Source organism: Bufo bufo, chromosome 9 (genome assembly GCF_905171765.1).
Source record: "Bufo bufo chromosome 9, aBufBuf1.1, whole genome shotgun sequence".
NCBI lineage: Eukaryota > Metazoa > Chordata > Amphibia > Anura > Bufonidae > Bufo > Bufo bufo.
In genome coordinates this window covers 178,327,598-178,344,912 of record NC_053397.1, presented here as the reverse complement: position 1 = coordinate 178,344,912, position 17,315 = coordinate 178,327,598, and the positions used below count along the sequence as shown (strand labels likewise).

At 44.4% G+C, this 17,315-nt stretch overlaps 1 protein-coding gene across 1 annotated transcript in view; it reads left to right on the top strand.

Moving 5' to 3' along the window:
* ATG7 (autophagy related 7) overlaps window positions 1–17,315 on the top strand; it is a 297,775-nt gene that overhangs the window by 79,621 nt on the left and 200,839 nt on the right. Inside the window, exons 9-11 of the mRNA XM_040406900.1 lie at window positions 7,455–7,576; window positions 8,280–8,370; window positions 11,950–12,094. Coding sequence (XP_040262834.1) covers window positions 7,455–7,576; window positions 8,280–8,370; window positions 11,950–12,094 — 358 coding nt within the window. The remainder of the gene's footprint in view (window positions 1–7,454; window positions 7,577–8,279; window positions 8,371–11,949; window positions 12,095–17,315) is intronic.

Below are 17,315 nucleotides of genomic sequence, written 5' to 3'. Positions count from 1 at the left end.
TGCATTCTGAATGGAGAGTAAGGGCTCTTTCACACCTGCGTTATTGTCTTCCGGCATAGAGTTCCGTCGTCGGGGCTCTATGCCGGAAGAATCCTGATCAGGATTATCCTAATGCATTCTGAATGGAGAGTAATCCGTTCAGGATGCATCAGGATGTCTTCAGTTCCGGTACGGAACGTTTTTTGGCCGGAGAAAATACCGCAGCATGCTGCGCTTTTTGCTCCGGCCAAAAATCCGGAACACTTGCCGCAAGGCCGGATCCGGAATTAATGCCCATTGGAAGGCATTGATCCGGATCCGGCCTTAAGCTAAACGTCGTTTCGGCGCATTGCCGGAGCCGACATTTAGCTTTTTCAGAGTGGTTACCATGGCTGCCGGGACGCTAAAGTCCTGACAGCCATGGTAAGTGTAGCGGGGAGCGGGGAAGCAGTGTACTTACCGTCCGTGCGGCTCCCCGGGCGCTCCAGAGTGACGTCAGGGCGCCCCAAGCGCATGGATCACGTGATCGCATGGATCACGTCATCCATGCGCATGGGGCGCTCTGACGTCATTCTGGAGCGCCCCGGGAGCCGCACGGACTGTAAGTATACCGCTCCCCCGCTCCCCGCTCCTACTATGGCAACCAGGACTTTAATAGCGTCCTGGGTGCCATAGTAACACTGAAAGCATTTGGAAGACGGTTCCGTCTTCAAATGCTTTCAGTACACTTGCGTTTTTCCGGATCCGGAGTGTAATTCCGGCAAGTGGAGTACACGCCGGATCCGGACAACGCAAGTGTGAAAGAGGCCTAATCCGTTCAGGATGTCTTCAGTTCAGTCGTTTTGACTGATCAGGCAAAAGATAAAACTGAAGACTTGCCTGAATGCCGGATCCGGCATTTTTCCCCATAGGAATGTATTAGTGCCGGATCCGGCATTCAAAATACCGGAATGCTGGATCCGTCCTTCCGGCCTGCCCATGCGCAGACCGGTAAAAATGTGAAAAAAAATACAAGACTGATCCGTCTGTCCGCATGACAGCGGAGAGATAGATCCGTTCTTGCAATGCATTTGTGAGACGGATCCGCATCCGTCTCACAAATGCTTTCAGTCACATCAAAATCAGCGGATCTGGCGGGCAGTTCCGACGACGGAACTGCCTGCCGGATCACACTGCCGCAAGTGTGAAAGTAGCCTAAACTGCCTGCTGAGCTGTGCACAAGGCACAGCTCAGCAGGTAGCATGCCAGAATCCCATTCACCATTATAGATTTCTATTATGGTGAATGGGACAAATGGTCAAAGATTCCAGGTTCAAAATCCCTAAGGAGACTAAAAGTGATATAAAAAGTTGTTTAAAAATTAAAAAAGGATAAAAAAAAACCATAAAAATATTAAATCACCTCTTTCCCAATTTTACATATAAACATATATAAATAATAATAAAAAAGGCATCACTCTATCCGAAAATGTCTGAACTATTAAAATATAAAAACATTTTTATTGCATAGTGTACACTGTAACAGAAAAAAAAAAAAAGTGCGATTCACCTTTTTTTGGTCACCTTATACAGCCCTCATACAGCTCTTGTGGACAAAAATATAAAAACTTTATGGTGAAAATGACAATGCAAAGAAATCTTTTTTTTTTTCCAAAGGTTACTTTTTTTTTTTTAAGTATTAAAACAAACAAAAAAGCTATAAAAATTTGCTATCACCGTAATTTTACTGAGCTGCAGAATAAGGATGTCACATTTAGCGTACAGTCAACGCTGTAATATCAAAATCCCAAAAACCTTTTTTTTTTTTTTTTTCAGTTTTACCCCCCCAAAGAATTTTCCCCGTTTTCCAGTACAAGACATGGTAAATTAAATAGTGCCATTAAAAAATACAACTTATCCCGCAAAAAATAAGCTCTTATTTGGCTACATGAACGGAAAATTTAAAGGGAACCTGTCACTGGGATTTTGTGTATAGAGCTGAGGACATGGGTTTCTAGATGGCCGCTAGCACATCCGCAACATCCAGTCCCCATAGCTCTGTGTGCTTTTATTGTGTAAAAAAACTATTTTATACATATGCAAATTAACCTGAGATGAGTCCTGCCCCTGACTAATCTCACATACAGGACTCATCTCAGATTAATTAGCATATGTATAAAAAAAAAAAATTTTACACAATAAAAGCACTCAGAGCTATGGGGACTGGGTATTGCAGATGTGCTAGCGGCCATCTAGCAACCCGTGTCCTCAGCTCTATACACAAAATCCCGGTGACAGGTTCTCTTTAAAACATTATGGCTATTGGAATGTGGGGAGGAAAAAACAAATATAGGCTCGCTACTTAAGGGGTTAATATCAAAATGGTTGGTATACATCGTAAATGTTTGGTTACTTGGGGAACCACCTGGAGAAGCTTCATTGATCAGTATAAAGAGCAGGAGGGCCCATTGCCTCTGTGCTTCAGACCTGTAAAGGGAATCTTTTCACTCTGAACTAGACAAAGCGGTGTATAGTGTAAGTGATGACTAAACCGATTCTGTCATTTTAAAGAGGCTCATCAGGATCAACCCTATTAAACTAGACATACTGTCTGGTAGGTCTCATCATGCTGATAAAAACTGCACCTTTCTTTTGTCTGTATGCTAAACAGCTGGAGAGAGATATGCGCTTTTATGCAAATGAGCAGTTGGAGGCGGGGCTGAATCGTCTAAGCACTGCTTTGTAACCACCCCTGTGCTCTGCACACTCCCCCCGCCCTTGGTTGACAGGGCTAGACATCAGACTGAGGGCAGAGCTGTGTCCTAGCTTCTACATATCATATACACTATGTAGTATAGCTTCACCACACTGACATCTGCTCAGACAGCTAATCTACATATAACTGCTTTATTCACAAGCACGATATATGATTATAGACCCCAGTAATATGTGTTAGCCTATAAGCATGGAAAAAAACATGAATCTCTATGTGGTAACTAAGGCTATAGCTTGGTGGCATAGTGGTCTTTCTTGTATGTAGACATCCCTTTTTCAAGTCCCATGAGAGACATATGTTTTCTTTCTATTATTTTTTTATTTGAAACCATATTAAAAGGCTATACCATAATAAATAATATATAATAATAATTTTAATAATGATAATAAGGCCTTCCTATATTGAGAATAGTGTTTTTTGTTTGTTTTTATTTATTTTTTGCTAGGACCTATTACTTGCTTATTTACAGACACAATGTATAATGTATTATAAAGAAGCCAGATATATTTATTAGCTTTCTAAAAAAACATTATTCTTAATATGATAAGGATATAGACCAGGAATCGGCAACCTCCTGTACTCCAGCTTTTCTGAAACTACAACTCCCCAAATCCTTACACTTCTATAGGAGTTACAAGAACAGCAGAGTATGCATGCATGCTGGGAGTTGTAGTTTCAGAGCAGCTGGAGTGCCGAAGGTTGCTGATCCCTGATATAGACTTTTCTTATGGGATAAGTGTAGAAGAAAAAAATATCAGAAGAAAAAAAAACTTTAAAATCTCTCCTAAGCTTCAAACCAGGGATCTCTACATACAAAACTAATAGCTTAAAGGGGTTCTGCACTTTCATTTAACTGATGATCTATCCTCTGGATAGATCATCAGCTTCTGATTGGCGGAGTCCGACACCAGGGACCCCCGCCGATCAGCTGTTTGAGAAGGCAGCGGCGCTCCAGCAGCGCCGCGGCCTTCTCACTGTTTACCGCCGGCCCAGTGACGTCATGACTAGTATCAACTAGCGTGGGCGGGGCTAATCTCCATTCAAGTGAACAGAGCTTAGCCCCACCCACGCTAGTTGATACTAGTCGTGACGTCACTGGGCCGGCGGTAAACAGTGAGACGGCCGCGGCGCTGCAAACAGCTTATCGGCGGGGGTCCCGGGTGTCGGACCCCCGCCGATCAGAAGCTGATGATCTATTACTGGTGTCTATATTCATATATCGTGCAGTGATATGTAGATTCGTTTTCTGAGCAGATCTCAGTGTGGTAAAGCTATAGTAACATAGAGTATATGATATGTAGATGCTAGGACACAGCTCTGCCCTCAGCCTGATGTCTAGCCCTGTCAATCAAGGGGGGGGGTGCACAGAGCACAGGGGTTGTTACAGAGCAGTGCTCAGAATATTCAGCCCCGCCTCTTAGTGCTCAAATTGCTAATTTGCATATGAAAAAACGCAGATATCTCTGCAGCCATTTAACATATAGACAAAAGAAAGGTAAAGTTTTAATCAGCATGATGAGCCCTATCAGCCAGTATGGTTAATAGGGTTGATCCTGGTGACAGAGCCTCTTAAATCTTTATCTTGCGTTTCGACACCGTGCACCATCAAACCAGCAGTAAAATGCACTGAGAGGACTCCTGAGCTCACACGCATAATGGAGAGGACTTAAAGAAGAGTCCTCCCAAAGTATTTTACTGCTGGTTTGTGGGAGCACGGCGTCAGAATGCAAGGGAGTATGAAGATGAAAATGACATGACCGGACTCGGTGTCACTTACACCATACACCGCTTACTCTCGTTATAGAGGGTTTTGGAGCTGACAGATTCCCTTTCATGTGCTGCTTATTGATGTGTCTGGATAACATTTTGGGATTAGATTGGCTTTCTATAGTAATTCAGTATATTTTCCACTTTCTGTCTCCACAAGTCTAATTATCTAATAAGAGCTCTGCTCACATTATGTCAATAAACTTTCCTGCTGCTCGTTTTGTAATGCTAATTGCTCATTAGTTTGTGTGAAGAGCGTTCTCACGTGTTTTCATCGTTACTGATTCTCAAAGGAAGAATCAATATCTGACCGTAGTCAGCCCTCATAGGAAACTCGGGGGGCCGGGGGGGGGGTTTAGTGAGCGTCTCACACTGGGGGTGCGATTAGGTGCCCTTGTATCTGCCCATGATGAGAAAACACTGTGGGCACCACGATCAGTCTATTTTTTACCTTTTGCTCAGCACGGCTAAAAGTTTATTAGTGTACGAAATGAAAATCGCCATTGACTGTTACGTCTCCTAACTTGGCATCATCAGGAGGCAGGGGTGGACTGGAAACTTTAAAGTGGCCCTGAAAAAAATCCTAAAAGTGGCCCCATATTGTAGGCAAGTCTTTATTCACAGAAGGCGGGCAACGGAAGTAGGCAGGGGCAATAGAATTAGTCGGCGCCAGCAATATCTTAGTGCACCACAAAATACCGCCCCAGCAGAACCAAATATCAAAGTGCAGCACAAAATGCTGCTGCCCCCTCCGCAGTACTCAACTGTATCCGTGTCCCAAGGACGACTATGCAGTTGAGTTCAGGAGGGCACCAGCGGCTGCCGGCCAAGTGCGTATGCGTAAGTACCCGCTGCTTCTGATTGCATCAGATCGTTATGTACCCAGCCTACGGCCTTGAGGAGGGCTCAGACAGCCTTCTGGTTATTGGCCCACCAGGAAATTTAGTGGCTGTGGCCAGTCTGCCCCTGTCAAGGGCAAAAATTAACCACATTCAATTAAGGTACCTTTACACAAGGCGATTATCATTTAGATTATCACTAAATTGAGCGAAACTGCAAGGTTATCGAGCAATGTGAAAGCAATGAACGATAGCGAGACAACCGAAAATCGGTAGATTTCTCATTGGTTCCTTGGTTTGTGTGCGCCCAAAAAACAATTGAATCCGTGTAAACAGGAATCGTTGACTGCACGCAGGATTACAGATGATTACACCAGGGATGTGTTTAAGCACACCACTCAAGTTATCGCTTTGTGTAAATGCAACAGTCTGCTTTACAAACGATGAAATACGCAATCAAAATTACAATTTTGTGAACGATAATCGGCGCGTCATTATTGAAAAGTTCGCTACACCAAGAAACGTTAGTTCGTCGCTCTGTCGTACCAATCATCTACTCGTGTAAAGGTGCCTTTAAAGGGGTTATCTAAACTATAAAACATGCCCCTCATATAGATTATACTCACCCCGACACCGGCGTCGCTCCTGGTCCCCGCACGTTCACCGCTGCATTGCCCCATCGCGCGGATCAAAACATCCTTCGATGTGGGGCGTGATGCTAGGGAGGCTCGTCCCTGTCGAAGCCTGCTATTGGATGTGCCTTAACCCGGCGGCCGCGTGGGGACCAGGAGCAACCTGGGCGTCGGGGAGTGGGGTATGTATAATCTATATGAGGGGCCCAGGCATTGGGGGACATGTTTTATAGTTTGGATAACCCCTTTAACTTGCTGCTTCTTAGGGTAGAAGTAGGCAACTGTGAACACCACCAGGTATCTTCAAACGGAGCGTTTATTTCTGCAATGTGTTCCGGAGCAGAACTTTCTTCTACCCCAGGGCAAGCGATATGCCTACATGGTCGTTGTGTGTGCCGCACAACATTAGGTAGGCAGCTGTCTTTTTATATCTAACCATTGGTGATCCCATGCAGCACTCTCCTTTTTGCTTCTAAGGTCCCAACTTGGGATGTGGTATACATTGTGCTGTGCATGCCATGGCCAACTTTTTGTATTGTGTTTTTTTCAGGTTTCTAGTTCTCCCCTCTCACGGTGTCTGCTAAAAGGTAGCCATACAGTAACAGTCTACCTTCTCCCGTACCTGCAACAGGATCCTCATATAGGATGAATGATCAATGATAGACCCTTTACGTTGACTTTAACAGGCTCCCTATAGCCAGGCAGCTCCATATGCCGTGACATTCACAACACCCAATGTATAATCCTAGCCACATCCATGCCCCTATGTACAATGACAGCCATCCCCTCCATGCTCGTGTCTCCTACTGTACCACTCAGTGCCCCCTACTGGTTGATTACATATCTCTTTTCCAGACCACTGGACCATTTGAGACTGAGTGGTATGAGGTGGGGGATAACTTAGTGGAACAGCACCCAAACATTGTTCTTATCAGGCTGTATGGATTCATTTGCATAAGAATTGCCCCGTTTCCCCATTAAATACATGTAGACCCGTAAACTTTCCTTGTGTAACGCTGCTTGTTTTAAGTGGCTTTTCCCTTTTAATAATGCGCATTTGCAGCCTGTCGGTCAAGACCGTTGCAGTTGGTCAACTACCGGATGGTATAAACCTTCCTTTTATTACCACTGCTAATACACTAATATTATAACATACGTTACCCAATGACCCACCATGTATCTTCCTTGTATCGTTCTTCTCATTTATAAAAAAAATAAAATTAATCTTTCCCTTTAATCATTTCCGAATTTCAATCCTGCGCCTGGAATCATCAGATTAATAGAGGCGATTAAGCACCTGTCTCAATGGCGTAGCATTTTCATGAAAGTAATTAAACTAAAATAAATGTTAAATGAGGTTTTTTTCAAAAAAAAAAATCTCAAGCTCTTAAGGATATCACAAGCTATTAAGGTGAAGATGTGAGTTCGTTTATTATCCATCCTGCTGGGCTCCTCTCTCTGATTTCCTCCATTTCATTCACAGGGGCAGCCGGGTACAGTCCATTGAAGTCATTTGCCTCCGAGACCGAACTCTACAGGGGGAAAGGGACATAAAGCACAGCATCAGCTTTGAAATTAAGTTGCCGCCAGTGGCACAGAGCCAAGGTAGCCTGCTTTTCATCCTGGACGTTATTTCTCTTTTAATTAAAATTTCAATAGAAAATTGATTTCTTGTGCATCACAAGATGAAAGGACCTCCAGAATTTATTTTGGGTTCTGTTTTTATCATTGATGCATTTACTGTGGATTTGGTCTGGGATACAGTAAGTCTCGATGTGGAGTCCTGTGCTGGTATGAACTTACTGCTCCTTGTTTTGTGGTGTGCCTCTGACACGCCAATAATTTGGAGGGTATTCAATGGTCTTTGCCAGATTACAGTTTTACGCCTCAAAGCTTTCTCCTTTGTACTTTTCCGGGAATGGATTTTCATTTTTTGAATCTAGTCACAAGTTATACTTTGCTGGAGCTTGCAACATGTCATGTTAGGCCATGTAAGGTCATGGCTCAAATTGCAAAGTACAGCTCTCCAGGGCCAGCTTTACCTACCCGCTTATGGTGATATGGTGCTCAATAGTATTTCCATATGGTATCCGAATAAAATTGTCAGATAGTTGTAAAATAACAAACAATTGTGGCACGTCTTCAGCTGGAGAACATGTGTGTGATTTGTAAATGTTATGGTGTGAACTAATAAATCGACTAAAATTTGCATTACTAAAATTATTTTTTTTTTCAACTATTTTGATAGTGACCGGTCTTTATGACAATTGATTTATAATATTACAATTTCTTAAACGTTTTCTTTCAGTTTGCCCAAAAGCTGTTGGATGGGAAAAAAACCAAAAAGGTGGGATGGGTCCCCGAATGGTGAACCTGAGTGAATGTATGGACCCCAAGAGGTAAATCAGGGTAATTGTCTGGACTGATCATCCATAGGGGTAATGTGATGATCATGTTGGAACTTAAGGGCCCTTTACACAGGCCGAAAATTGAACACATTATCGATAACAAGCGTTACTAGTAATGCTCCTTAGCAATGATCATGCGCTGTAAATGCACCGCCGATTACCCGATGAATGAGCAATGTGCTCTGTCATCAGGTAATTGTATGACAGTATGGGGAGGAGCGATGGCATTAGCGATCTCTCCTCCCCATACTGTGGAGGAAGGTCGCTGCATGTAAATGCATCGGTCTCCTCCGCTAGCGATCGCTTCCTTCTCGACAATCTGCTAGATCGTCGTCCCCTGTAGAGGGACCTTTAGAAAATCACATTTAGCATGTAAACAGTTATTACAAGGCACTTACTAAAGGATTGTGATTGTCCATATTGTATTAACTTTGTGTTCATGATAAATGCCATTTCCTGAAGTGAGACAACTCCTTTATAAGTTTTCTTCTCTCCATATGGCACCTCTGCAGGATATACCATAAATATCTGAGAGATGCGATTCCCACCTCTGAGATCCACACTTACACTCCTCAACATTGAAATTGCAACACCAAGCTGTATGGTTAATGCATATCAAATAGGTTGCTAAATTCTTCAAATGATAAAATTTTCTAGCACCTAGCTCCAATCTGTGGCATGCTTGGGGGGCGGGGCGAGGCATAAAAGGCTGATAAAACCTTAAAACCAGATCAAGTAGTGTGGAATGATTGTGCGATGCCCTATGTTCGTGCCAGTTATCAGCCCTTTTGGCAAACTGAGAGGGACAGAATCGTGGAAACTAGGGCTGAAACGATTAATCGATTAAATCGAGTAATTAGACACAAAAAAATCCTTGATGCAAATTTTTTGCATGGAAGATTCGTTTGTGTCATGTGACCACGGAGCGGGAGTGAAGCGCTTGCTATTACTCCCGCTCCGTGGTCTCCCGCGGCGCTTGGAATACTTACCTTTCCAGCAGGCGGCCTCCGGACACTCCACAGCACGTCCATGGACCCGCGCTGCTCTGACCTCCTGACGTACGCACGCTGTGACCTGACGCACTGTGTGACGTCAGGGGCAGAGCAGCGCAGAACTATGGAGTTTCGGCAGCGCCCCTGCTGGAAAGGTAAGTTGGTGAAACCGAGGTGGGGGGCGCAACTAAGGCCAGGCGCCTGGAGTGCACAGCGTCATAGAAACCAGTGATGCTGTGCAATCCGGGTGTCAGGAGGAGCATGGCAGCAGAGCTAATGGCACAATGGGGGCAGAGCTTATGGCACAATGGGGGCAGAGCTTATGGCACAATGGGGGCAGAGCTGATGGCACAATGGGGGCAGAGCTGATGGCACAATGGGGCAGAGCTAATGGCACAATGGGGGCAGAGCTGATGGCACAATGGGGGCAGAGCTGATGGCACAATGGGGGCAGAGCTGATGGCACAATGGGGCAGAGCTGATGGCACAATGGGGCAGAGCTGATGGCACAATGGGGGCAGAGCTGATGGCACAATGGGGCAGAGCTGATGGCACAATGGGGGCAGAGCTGATGGCACAATGGGGGCAGAGCTGATGGCACAAGGGGGCAGAGCTGATGGCACAAGGGGGCAGAGCTGATGGCACAAGGGGGCAGAGCTGATGGCACAAGGGGGCAGAGCTGATGGCACAAGGGGGCAGAGCTGATGGCACAATGGGGGCATAGCTTATGGCACAATGGGGGAAGAGCTGATGGCACAATGGGGGCAGAGCTGATGGCACAATGGGGGCAGAGCTGATGGCACAAGGGGGCAGAGCTGATGGCACAATGGGGGCAGAGCTGATGGCACAAGGGGGCAGAGCTGATGGCACAAGGGGGCAGAGCTGATGGCACAATAGGGGCAGAGCTGATGGCACAATGGGGGCATAGCTGATGGCACAATGGGGGCAGAGCTGATGGCACAATGGGGCAGAGCTGATGGCACAAGGGGGCAGAGCTGATGGCACTGGGGTGAGGCAGAGCTGATGGCACTGGGGTGAGGGAGAGCTGATGGCACTGGGGTGAGGGAGAGCTGATGGCACTGGGGTGAGGGAGAGCTGATGGCACTGGATGGGGAGAGCTGATGGCACTGGGTGGGGAGAGCTGATGGCACTGGGGGGAACTGATGCACTTGGGCTGATCGCACAGGGGGGAACAAAGGGTGTTGGGGGACTAATGGCAGGGGGTCTGAGTTTTTATAAAGGAAAACAGTCTATTATTTTTTTCTTATTAGATTACTCGATTAATCGTAAAAAATAATCGATAGAATACTCGATTACTAAAATAATCGTTTACTGCAGCCCTACCTTGAACTGAGAGACCTTGATTTATCACTCTGGCAGATCACTAAGTAAGCGTCAAGTCTGGTCAAAGTTTTGCGTCCCGTCGGTTAAGAGAACATCAACAAACTGGAATAACAGCAAGAGGTGCACTAGAGCACAGACGGATCATCTGATTAGAAGAATGCTGTGTAGTGATCTATTCTGTACTGCAAGTGAAATTGGATGTCACATCCCAAGACTAAGGCGGCAACAGTATCTACACAAACCGTCATAAGGCATTTGCACGACATTGGGCTAGGAGCCAGATGTCCAACTACAGGTGCTACATTGATCTCACACAAGAGATCTATCTTCTGTGATGAGTGCTGCTTTTGTCTCAGATGAGGTGATAGTCTGAGATTAGTCTGGAGATCCTAAGAGCAACTCCATGAAGAGGTCTTCACAAGGGAACGTCACACCAGTCCTTTCTTTCAGGATCATGTTGTGGTGTGGCAGCAGATCTTGATGATTTGCGTGCCCAAGTGCATTCAACATGACACAACAATTAATAACCTCATTGATAGCATGCCAAGGCATGTAACTGAGTCTTTTTGTGCGTGTGGTGCTTATACTCGATACTCAATAAATTGAGATTTATTTTAATTTTTTTGTATTGTTTCCATTTTTTACCATTTGTATATCATTAACATGTCTATCGATCCGGTGATTTCCATCATTACACAACTTTTCCTTCTTGGTGTTGAGATTTCAGTGTTGAAGGGTGTATGTCTCCAAAAAGGTTCCACTTCATAAGGTGGTCATCACTTCATTTATTGCCTGTCTGCATGCATCTCATCAGATGGGAAAGGAGTTGGACAGCCCCTGTTCTCAACCTGCCGATCAGCAGTCCTGCAGTAGCTCCAACGCTGGAACTGCACAGCTCCGTCTGTTGTGCACTTTACGGAGCTTGTAACTGCAGCGTGGCTCACATTCACATCAATGGGAGGAGGGCTGCAGTAACCAGCTTCATCCACTGCACAATAGATGGAGCTCTTTCCAGTGCGGACTTCCCCTTTAAGGGGTTAAACTTGTGTTTCCATAAAAAACACAGTTGTAAATGGATTTATAAATGTGCTGCTTTTTTCTTTTATGTAGTTTTTTCCAGTGCAGTAGTGCCACTAATCAGATTTCATCTACATCTTTGTATAGAATTTAATTAAAAATGTGCATTAAAATGGTGCCAGTATTACCCATTAACTGAAATGTTTCTCTTTATCAGGTTAGCAGAATCATCAGTGGATCTTAACCTAAAGTTGATGCGCTGGAGACTAGTGCCCACTCTGGATTTGGAGAAAGTGATCTCCACTAAGTGCTTGTTACTGGGAGCGGGAACACTCGGGTGCAACGTTGCCAGGACATTAATGGTGAGTGTTACCCTACAGATACAGTGAGTTTTTTGGTTTTTACTATCTCCTTTTATTAATATTAATTTATTGGACAATGTGAACTGGATGTCAAGGTAAGAAGTTATCACTTTGCTTAGGCTACTTTCACACTTGCGGCAGAGTGATCCGGCAAGCAGTTTCATCGCCGTATGTAAGACTGAGCAGGATCCTGATCAGTCTGAAAAATGCATTGCAATACCTGATCCGTCTTTCTGGTGTCATCCATAAAAACTGATCCGGCATTTATTTTTTTCACCTTTTTTTTTCGGCATGCGCAGACCAGAAGGACAGATCTGGTATTTTTAAAGCCGGATCCGGCACTAATACATTCCTATGCCGGAATTCAGGCAAGTGTTCCGTTTTTTTGGCCGGAGATAAAACCATAGCATGCTGCGGTTTTATCTCCTTCCTGATCAGTCAAAAAGACTGAACTGAAGACATCCTGATTAGTGTTGAGCGAACTTCTGTTTTAAGTTAGGCGTCTAAAGTTCGGCTTCCGGTTAGCGAAGAATCCGGATATGGATTCTGAATTCCGTTGTGGTCCGTGGTAGCGGAATCAATAATGGTCGATTACTGATTCCGCTACCACGGACCACAACGGAATTCAGAATCCATATCGGGATTCTCCGCTAACCGGAAGCCGAACTTTAGACGCCGAACTTAAAACAGAAGTTCGCTCAACACTAATCCTGATGGATCCTGAACGGATTGCTCTTATTTCAGAATGCATGGGGATAAAACGGATCAGTTCTTTTCTGGTATAGAGCTCCTAGGACTAGTGTGAAAGTACCCTTACCTGTTAAGTGATTTATTTCTCTAAGTATTGGCTGCTATGTTCTTCTCATGCTTCTTTGCACCTTATTCACACTGTGTCGGTGATAAAGTGAACCGGATTTCCAGAACATCTCCTACCAATGATCCATGAAAATCAACATCAATGCCATCCATGTTCTGACCCGTAGACCTCAATGGGCATGTTCGGCCAGCAACACGGATGTGTGAATAAACACATTAAGATCTGTGTATGTGTGATGTGTGTGGAGAACACAAGACCAGATTGTGGTGTTCAGAGCAGCAGGAGCTGGTCTTCAGAGCAGCAGGAGCTGGTCTTCAGAGCAGCAGGAGCTGGTCTTCAGAGCAGCAGGAGCTGGTCTTCAGAGCAGCAGGAGCTGGTCTTCAGAGCAGCAGGAGCTGGTCTTCAGAGCAGCAGGAGCTGGTCTTCCCACAGCTTACTCTCACTCTGAGCTTCTTCATTGCTCTGATACTGACATCTACAGTATGACTGGACAGATCAAAGTGATGGTGTGGACTCGTCAAACATATTCGGTAGTATAGCTAGAGAATGGAGGGACGAATACAAAAAAACAACAACACCCCAATGAATAGGGGACCAGTGGGAATCGTGTCCTGTAAGCCATGTTGATTTCAAATACTTATTACAGGTCCTATTTAAAATGACTTTATGGTAGAACAGTCTCTTTAGATATACGGTGTAGGCCAAGTAGCTATATTCTGCCATTTTCCTTCTCTTTTTTTTTTTTTATAGAAGCTGTGATCCTGGCAGTAGCAATGACTTCCAAACTACTGCCACTGCCCTCCAGTGGTGATATAGGAAAGCGCTTCACTGTTATAAATGTCAGCATTGGCTGTTGCACTGAAGAGTTGCCACCGGGGCAGATGTAGTTCTCTCCATATTCAGCTCAGGCACTAGCCAAGAGTTGACTGGTTTTAAGAAATGACTGTTATTTACAGAAGGTTGACCGCTCTGACCTTAAAGAGCTTAAATGGCGGGTACATTTTTTAAAAAAATATGAAGCAAAATAGGTCAAAAAATGAAAATACCGTAATCATTTCTCGCCCCACCGTTCCCTCACCACTCACCATTTACTGGGTCCTGCTCTTTTCTCTACCTCCTGGTCCCAGCTCAACACACAGGAAAAGCCAAGAGATGCCTGCTCAGCCAATCAATGACCACAGTGGCCAGTAATAGGCTGAGCTGCCATTTACTGTGTGTTGTGCCAGGATCACAAAGCTGAGACCTTGAGTGGCGGAACGGCAGCAGCTTGGAATCCTTGAAGTAAGGAATGCTTCTTTATATTTTCTTTTGCTCACATGTGCGCTTGGAAGCTGAAGGCATCGGTGTTGGTCCCATGTTCATATGTGCCCGTATTGCTGAGAAAAATTATGTTTTATTGTATGCAAATGAGCCTCTCAGAGCAATGGGGGCGTTGCCATTACACCTAGAGGTTCAGCTCTCTCTGCAACTGCCATGCCCTCTGCACTCTGACAGGGCCAGACAGTGAAAACATCATTATACATGCCTGGCCCAGTCAATTAAAGTGGAGAGGGCGTGGTAGTTGCACAGAAAGAAGAGCCTCTAGGTGTAATGGCTCATTTGCATATGTGGGCTCATAGGAACATGGGACCAACACAGATGCCTTCAACTTCAAAGCGCACATGCAACAGGTCAGCCAGTGTCATAGGTACAAATCTCCTGACATATGCCCTGTAACCCCTTCCCAACCAGCACCATACAGCAGACACCCGTGGCTCATGTCCGCGACCGGCAATAATCCGTTCACGGACATTTAACACTTTCAGGTGCCGTGGTTAAAGTGATCAAAAAGTCATACACACCCCAGATTGGTATCAGTGAAAACTAAGTACAGATTGCCCTGCAAAAAATGAACTCTCACACAGCTCCATACAAATTACAAAGAAGTTATAGGGGTCAGAATATGGCGACAAAAAAATTAGGCAGATTTTTTTTTTCCCCAGGGTTTTTATTATTTTATCAGTATAAAAAAAAAACTATACATACAAGGTATCGCTGGATTCGTACTGACCTGTAGAATAAAAGTAACTGGTCAGTTTTATCGCACATTGAACGTCATAACTTAAAAAAAAAAAACTTAAAACTGTGGCGAAATAACTTTTTTTTCAATTCCACCCCATTTAGAATTTTTTTTTTCAGGATCCCACTACGTCCTATGCAGTATTGAATGGTGGCATTGGAAAGTACATCGCTATGCAAACGGAAAAATAAAAAAGTTATGGCTCTGGAAAAGTAGGGAGGATAAAACGAAAAAACGCAAAAACCTCTAGGGTAGAAAGGGTTAAATTAAAAATGATCATGCCTGACAACCCCTTTAAAACGGACCGATAATCAGTTTATGGCTTGCTGGTTTTCACTACAGCAAGTATAGAATGATGATAAGCTACTCACTACAAATTGTCATAATTTAGCAATCGCTGCACATACGGAGCGCCATTCTAAACATTCCGCTACTATCCGAAGCTGCAGTTCTCTCCCGAAGGCTCGCAGGCAAGCTCCCCATGGAAGTCATTCCTGAAGCAGTCTGAAGTCTGATTCTCATTTCCATGAAGTTTGAACTGCCTGAGGAATGACACGGTGATATGTGTCCACTCAAAAAGCAATTATACATGTCTGAGCAGACGGAGCAGAAATACTCCTTTCCGTGCTGCTTGCCGTTCAGTTTCTCCGCTTTGCATTGCTGTTTGCGTTCCATCAGTCCTCTCTTAATAAACCCAACAACAGACCGGCGGACAACCTGTTCAGTCTACAATAGATTTGCATTTAGATTTTTTTATTTATTTTTATTCAGTTTTTCATTTCATTGCGTTTCAATTTTCTTGTGTAATTTGCTTCCATTTCTTACATTTTCCTTATTTTCTTTTCTGTTTGGAATAAACCATCCCAAAGGATTAACCCTCGGTTGTCTCAGTGCTGTTACCCTATTCATTTATAATACCCAGTTTGGTAGCGCAGCCCACTCCTGATTTTATAGCCCAAAACTTTTATTATGACAGGGAACTGAAATAATTAGTTCCTTGCCTTTAACACACTTAACCCCTTAGGATACCAACATTTTTTTCGGTTTTGCATTTTCATTTTTCCTCCCTGTCTTCCTAGAGCCATAACTTTTTTTTATTTTTCCGTTCACATATCTATATAAGGGTTTGTTTTTTGTGGGGCAAGTTGTACTTTCTAGCGCCACCATTTACTATGCATACAATGTAGTGGGAAGCGAGGGAAAAAAAAAATTATAAAGTGGGTGCAATTGGAAATAAAATACGGCGCTGGTAGCAAAAGGGTTAAAGGTGTATTCCATGGTTTTAATATTGATGGCCTATCTTCAGACCATCAATATTTGATCTTAGGGTCCCATGTGCTGCACCTCCAATGATTACGGTAGCTGTTCCCAAGTAGCTCTGATGCCAGAACTACACGGCTCTGTCCACTGCGTCATGGATGGAGCTGGCTACTGCAGTGAATAACGGAGCTCCTGGTACAGAGTGGATAAATCGGTGTAGTTGCGGAACCATCTTCCATCGCCGAAGCAATTGGGGAACAGCGTATTGTTGGCTGCAGGGTGTCAGACCCCCACCGTTCAGAAATTCAAAAATAGAAGAGAATAATAAGACGGCCCTCACCCAGCAGCGTTCTGTAAAATCCTTTTATTTCATCCGGGATGCAGAGTGAGCGGGGGCGGACAGCGAATCTTCCATGCCTAGCGGCGACGGCCGTTTCGCGCAACAATGCGCCTCTTCAGGCCGCTGACGTAAGCGCGTGTGATCACGCTACCTTTTAAAACAACCCGGGGGAAGGTTGTCATGACAACGCATGACGCCCTATCGCCCTTCTGGTGTACATTGCAATAAAAGACAAATCGTCTGTCATAAAAACAAACAGCGCAACAATAAGATCATCACAGAAACGCACTGAGGTCATTGCGATCATTTAAACCACGTTCACCTAAGGCGTTCGCACGCAGAATCCACCTGGCTTCTTTTTGTAGTAATAATTTATGCCTATCTCCTCCTGCAGGAGAATTAGGAACCAGTTCGATGCCGGCAAACTCAAGGGTCCTACAGTCCCCATTGTGCGTCTCCCTCGTGTGTTTTATAAATCTGGGGCAACCCTTCCCTGATTGTATGGAGTTCATGTGTTCTCTAATTCTCTCAAAGAGGCATCTGATGGTCTTGCCTATATAAAACTGACCCCATTCACATGAGATCACATACAAAGGGGCTTCTACAGGTGATAAAGTCTATGACCCTATGCTGTAGACCTCCAATATTGAGGATGTTTTTTTTTAGGAATTATACCTGCAGAAAGAGCAATTACCGCATTTATAATTGCCTTTAGGTTTTCTCCCATGTAACCAACTACGGTTTG